We start from the raw sequence: 6,000 nt of genomic DNA, 5'->3' as shown, positions 1-6,000 counted from the left end.
GGAAAAAGCCACAGCTCTGACCTTCAGGGTCCAACTATAGTGCCCGTGAAATTTCTCTCTGAAGGACGGGGACTGCGTCAGGATCAGAGCATGCAGAGACAGCAGAGACCACCCACCGAGACTGATCTCCGCAAACGAGGACCGCGCCTCACTGCAAGGACCAGTGGGGCCACGTGCTCTCTGCAACCACGGCTGGGTGCGGCCCACCCTCCACTCAGAGGCACAGGACCCTCCGCCCCTCGCACTTCTACCCGACCGCTGCCGTTTCAGAGCCAGGGTCTCAGCCCCCACCCAGGGCAGGCTTGAGCGGCCTCTCCATGAGGACACAGGGCATGGGCTGCCTGACTGGCTCCCACCATGTCTCCTCAAGGAGAAACCGGGCTTGTGTTGTAGACAGGAAGCCTCTGACACTGCGCCAGCAGACACTCAAGAAAACTGCCAAGGGAAGATGTGTAAAAGTTTAGTATTTCGTTCAACAATTTAAAAAACAGACATAATACCAGCATAAAATATTGCATAGCAAGTAACAGATTATGTTTGTACAAAATCCAGTAAGAAAAACATAATTTTATCATTTAGGATGATTCATAAAATACATTTTGAGCAACAGAGATAACAAGGGTCCCACATGCATAGATGGCAGCACCAGAGCCAGAGCCACCGCTACGGAGTTCACGCTCACGGAACCCAGGCCTGCTGGGTGTCAGCAGCAGCTAAGCTGGACGCAGGTACTACAAAATGACCAGCGCTCGGTCTCTGCTTCCTCAGCCAAGTGCACAGGTCAGCCAGGTGGGCACTGAAGTGAAAGGCTGCAGAGACGCGGGGAGGACGGCCTGCAGGGCAGGAGGGGCACAGACAGGCCCCAGCCGGGTGCCGCAGGAAGGACGTCACCCTCAAGTCCTCACTGGTAGATGACCTTCACGCAAAATGCCTCTTCGTTTTTGTCCTCATGGTCATTGATGTAGATCAGGATCTCCTCCTCCCCTACTCTCTGACTAGGCGCAAACTGCAAGCCGATGGTGTAGGTCTCTCCACCCCCGACCTGGAAATAAGCATCCAAATCCCAGCGTCCACCCCCAGGCTGTCCCACGATCTCACCAGCAACCTCTCTGCACAGTCGTGTTTATTTCCAAGGGGAAATGACAAGGCAGGGGAGCCCTGCGGGTGCATCCAAGGCCTGCCTTTGACTTCAGCGCCCGGGACAAGGATGGGAACCGGTGCTCAGCCAGGGTGACACATTACTTGGACTCGGAGGCACACTTATTTTCGAGACTGAGCTGTCTAACATTACCATGAAAAGCCCTGGGCACATCACCCTTTCCCACGCTCAGGAGAAACTTTGCTAAATCTCCAGCTACTAAAGAGACAACAGGCCCACCCAACTATGGGATGGCACCTGTCACCACCCTGGGGCTTTTGGAAGACTGCTGGTGATTCGAGGAACTCGCTCCTAAATGCAGGCTAACTGCCCTCCATTCAGGTCCCCAGGGCTTCCCCTGGGAGTCCCAGGCACAGCCCCACCACACCTGGAAGGAGTCCTCCCTGAACCGCAGCAGCTCCGGGTGGTCGCTGTGCAGGTGGAACGTCCTCCGGGAGGGGTAGGGGTTGGTGTAGGTGATCCTCTTGTTGACACCCTTCCCTTCGCCCGCAGCCAATGTGATCTCAAAGGCCTGTGGAGGGAGGGGACAGGGAGATGCTGCGGCCACTCGCGGAAACAGCCACTGGCCCTTCCTCCAAGTATTCCCTGAGTCTCCTGTGCACCGTGCATGGGGACCCCCACAGAGATAAGACAGACACTCTCTGGAGCTTCCATCTGGGAGACAGACAGCACAGGAGCAAACACTCGTGCACCCAGCCCTGCTGGGTCAGAACACTGTATCCAGGTGGCCCGAGTCACAGGGCCGAGGTGGGGGTCCTGCAGTGCCCTGGTATTGAGCCCCCATCCCCTCAGCCTGTGCCTGTCACACATACAGACCTTGGAGATGAGCGGCTGGCGGCAGGAGAGGCACACGAGCCAGGAGGCCACCAGCTGGTGGCAATCCACGTCCACCAGGTTGAGGTGGACGAAGCGGCTGCCGGCCCTGAGGGGCCTCACGCCAACATGCAGGTCCTGCACCCCACGAGGCGGGAGCACGAAGACACCTTTGGGATCTGTCTTCAAGAGCAAGAGAGGCAGGTCAGAGCACAGCCTCTCAGGGTGTGCAAGCAAGGGGCTCCCGGGCACCTGCAGCCCAATCAGCCAGGGGAGCCCAAGGTCATGGGTGGTTCCGGGGCGGCCAAATCTGAGGCCACAACCAACCCTGACATCACTGTGGCCACGGCTTGGGTCCGCGCCTGGCAAGTCCCTCCTCTCACGTGGTGACTATTCCCTAAGCGCTGCCTCCGCAGAGAGAACTGAAGCCACCTCGGGCTTAAAACCCTGGCCAGCTGGTGGCACCAGGGGCCGCCCTCCCACCCCGTCTAACTGTAGCTTCACTAACGCCAGAACTCCTGTCACTGTTCACCTTGCCAGGAATTCTGAACACTGGCCTTTGGGGTTGGTGTGTACGTCACTCACCCCACAATGGCACATCTAACAAAAGGCAACTGCCAAGAGGCCTCTGGTAACAGCGTCTGAGTGCTGGAGGCGCTGGAAAAGCTGCCGTCAGGGCCACCCACTGTGCCCCAGCTGAATGCCCACTGCCCGTCTCCAGGCTGGGGTTGGGGAGAGGCTCAGAACAGCTCCCAGAGAGGCCGTACCTTCAGCTCCTGGGGATGCGAGGTGAAAGCTCTCACTTTCCTCACTGTCTGCGTCCCCCGAAGGACAAGGGACAGGCGGGTCAGCTGGCCTGCGACGCAGGAGACATCCACGCGCTGCAGGGAGTGGAGGTAGACCTGCCACGTCTGTGTGGGTGTCGCCAGCCAGCGATCCCTGCAGTGGGACGGGAGCCATCTGCATTTGTCCCGGAGGACTCAGCACCAGCCTGCGAGAGGCCGACAAGGACTGCCAGGAGCGCGGGCAGACAGGAGGCCGCGCAGGGAAAGCCCCAGAGGACCAGGCCCCAGGAAGCAGAGCTAGGGCCGCGCAAGGAAAGCCCTGGAGGACCAGGCCCTGGCAGGCAGAGCTGGGGCCTGGTGGCTCCACCCGTGGCTGCCCACCTCCCACTCAGAGGCTCTCAGGGCATGGCAGGGCTGCTTAAGAACCACATGTCAAACAAACGACAAGGCACGCTTTCACCAAACACACATCCTGGACAAGTGTCCACCCCCAATAGAGGTTCTGAGGCAAAGCCAAGGGCAGCACCACACAGGAGACAGGGTGGGGCTGGAGGTCATGCCGGCCTGAGCACGGAAGCCCCTGTTAGCATTTTAGGGCCAAGAGCCTGCTGCTTCGTATTCAAATGGGGCTGGGTGAGGCATCTTCATGGGCTCACGAGGAAGCCACTCTGAGACGTGGTCACGTGGCCCCTCATCCTCTGGTGGGCACTCAGTGCAGGTTAGCCCCTGACTCGTCCTCAGAAGCACTGCAGGAAATCTCTCAGCTCACACCAGTTTGAAAGGATTCTCACACGGCTTGGGGATCCGATTTAGGAGGGGAGGGGAAAGGGGTTGGGTCATTTAGCCTGGAGGAGAGAGGGACGGGCATTTCCACCACAGTCCTGCCTCTCCGCAGGAGGGACCACAGCTTCAGTCACGCTGTTCAGCCTAGGGACTCAGCAATAAAAAGGTAACGAGGGGCTTCTGGGTGGCCCTTGCCACTATCTGGGGACAGAGGCTGACTGGTGTCTTTCCTTGGTGGCACAAGCTGCATCCCAAGTCACTCAGGCTGCACGTGCCCCTCCAGGATGCCTTCCCCAGGCCCCTGCGGGCCCTGAACTCGCAGCAGAATCCTGCCTCACAAAGTGAAGGCCCGACAGCTCCAAGTTTAGGAAGGGGCCAAGCCTACTTTGAATCCACCAGCAGCCCCAGGCCTGCCTCCTCCTCTCCTCTGCCACCGCCCCAAGGTCCCCGAAGCCTGTGCACTTACGAGTAAATGATGACAAAGAAGTCTTTGATCCCCGGGCTCGGACCACTGGCTACCTTCAGAAATATGTCCCGTGGCTCCCCGGGGCCCTGCCAACCAGATGTGCAGCACATCAGGGCACACAGCGCTCTGCCGACCCCAGCCTGGCCCCTAAATCTGTGACCAGTACACGCAGTGAGTGACGGCCAGCCCCTCCCAGAACGAATCTGTTCATGTTCTATACCAGTCGGAATTCACTATTCTGTTAACTGCCAAAGAAAGATCATTAGCTTCCTGATTTTACACGGATCTCAACAATTAGATTCTATAGGAGATTTTATCCGGTTTCCTAACTGGTCATAACACAATTATTGCCTTATCCTTTACATGATGATAATTAATAAGTGCCTTAATTACCATTCACTTTATTCAATTTGCTTCATGCCTTTTTAAAATTTAAATTCAGATGATCAAGGAGCTGATCTGCTAGTAGAAAAAATAAAAACACACTCATAAAGCTCTCATAAGGATGTCAAAATAGCCCTTTAGTACCTTGGGAAAGAAACTACTTAGCAGAAAACCTAAAATGAAGAGGGTCCCAGGAGACCCGTGGGGAAGCCGACAGGGGCGCAGACTCGCTGGGAAGGATCTGCCTGAGCCGGGGCCACAACACAACCTACCACATTCTGGGTCTCACAGATGACATTCGGGTCGCTGCAGCGAACGTGGACTGGGGGGTCCTCACCAAGCATTCCCACCCGAGCACCTGGAGCAGGGGAAATGTCAAAAAGAGTCTTCTCCACAACCCCAGCCTGTGTGGAGATGGCCCCACACGTTACATACTATAGGACAGGACAGGCTCGTCACAGGTGCTCAGCAAGACACCTGCTGGGGAAACGGATGCCGCCACCTTTCCCAGGACGGCATCCAAGCACTGTGTTCCCTGCATGGACACCGCCCATCCGGCCCACTGCAGCTTGGCTGCAGCCACCTCCACAGAGAATAATCGAGGGGGCCACAAAAAGGAAAGCACAGCTCCCTGGAGCAGGGAAGCCTGCACTGTGCTGTAAGGGGCACCAGAAACACGCCGGCCGTCAGGTGAGGAGGTAGGTGTTCCTCCAGGCACACCTGGACCTGGGCCGCGGGAGCTGGGATTTTTTAGAAGGGTGGACTCAGCCGGCAAATGTGCACCTGGTCATCTCAGAAGTGGCAAGAGGGACACCGTCTCAAACCGTAAAGGCAGGAGAGAGAATTCCCCAGGCCCCACGTGCTCTAACAGCACTAGGGCATGAAGCCATGAGGCCATCTGTCACCCTCAGGAGGTGTCTACTTCCAACAGGTGAGCCTGCAACATGTGGGCCGCAGGGTCAGTGCAGGACCTGCCTGGAAGTGTGTGCCAGGGCGGCAGGCGGATGGCCTTCTTCAGGAAGGAGAGCTCCGGGTGATAGAAGCGGAAGACCTGGTCCACCACGTGGGGCTGCAGCTCCACGGTCAGGCAGAGCACGGCGATGGGCTTGCCGCCACTCGCTCGGAACAAGACCTGTGAGGAGGCCACGCTGAGCACTGGGGCGGGCATGAGGCTCGTAAGCAGCTTCTTGTCCCTCCTTAGACAGCACAGGTGTCTCCACTGTTGCCATGACCCACTCACCCCTCACCCGCCACTGCCATGCGGGGGGAGGGTCGGGCATCGTCAAAGGCAGGGTGACGGTCGGGCATCGTCAAAGGCAGGGTGCAGCAGCAGGTCTCCACCCGGAGGGGACCACTAAGCAAGGTCTGGGCCGGCACCCACACAGGGCACCAAAGCGGCTGCACTGCTGTTATTTCTCGCAAGAACAGCACACTTCTTAAATGCCAGTGGAGAAGGTCTGCAGTCCCAAGTCAAAACTACTCCCGCCATGAAAGTGAAAGCATCCTGCAAATTCCAGGAGAGTCACAGATTGGCCATGCTCACAGCATAAAGAGACAACAGAACGTCCCTGCCTTCCCACGGAGGCCCTGGCCCTCGCCCACTTTGTGCT

General features: G+C 57.8%; 1 protein-coding gene across 21 annotated transcripts in view; it reads right to left on the bottom strand.

Annotated features, from left to right (window-relative positions):
• Positions 1-447: 447 nt before the first annotated feature.
• Positions 448-6,000, bottom strand: part of NPHP4 (nephrocystin 4) — a 126,707-nt gene continuing 121,154 nt past the window's right edge. For 13 of the 21 annotated variants that reach the window (XM_063659931.1, XM_063659966.1, XM_063659967.1 and 10 more), the window contains 6 exons: positions 5,366-5,522; positions 4,663-4,748; positions 4,007-4,092; positions 2,740-2,911; positions 1,976-2,155; positions 448-1,670 (listed from right to left, as the gene is read on the bottom strand). In XM_063659931.1, the coding sequence (XP_063516001.1) occupies positions 1,383-1,670; positions 1,976-2,155; positions 2,740-2,911; positions 4,007-4,092; positions 4,663-4,748; positions 5,366-5,522 (969 nt within the window). In that variant the 3' untranslated portion in view covers positions 448-1,382. Of the gene's footprint in view, positions 1,671-1,975; positions 2,156-2,739; positions 2,912-4,005; positions 4,093-4,399; positions 4,469-4,662; positions 4,749-5,365; positions 5,523-6,000 lie in introns of those variants that run through there. The other 8 variants (XM_063659938.1, XM_063659953.1, XM_063659941.1 and 5 more) reach the window with 4 other exon arrangements.

Source organism: Pongo pygmaeus, chromosome 1, assembly GCF_028885625.2.
Source record: "Pongo pygmaeus isolate AG05252 chromosome 1, NHGRI_mPonPyg2-v2.0_pri, whole genome shotgun sequence".
In the NCBI taxonomy this organism is placed as follows: domain Eukaryota; kingdom Metazoa; phylum Chordata; class Mammalia; order Primates; family Hominidae; genus Pongo; species Pongo pygmaeus.
Note: the sequence above shows the minus strand (reverse complement) of the source record. Positions and strands in the feature narration are given on the sequence as shown.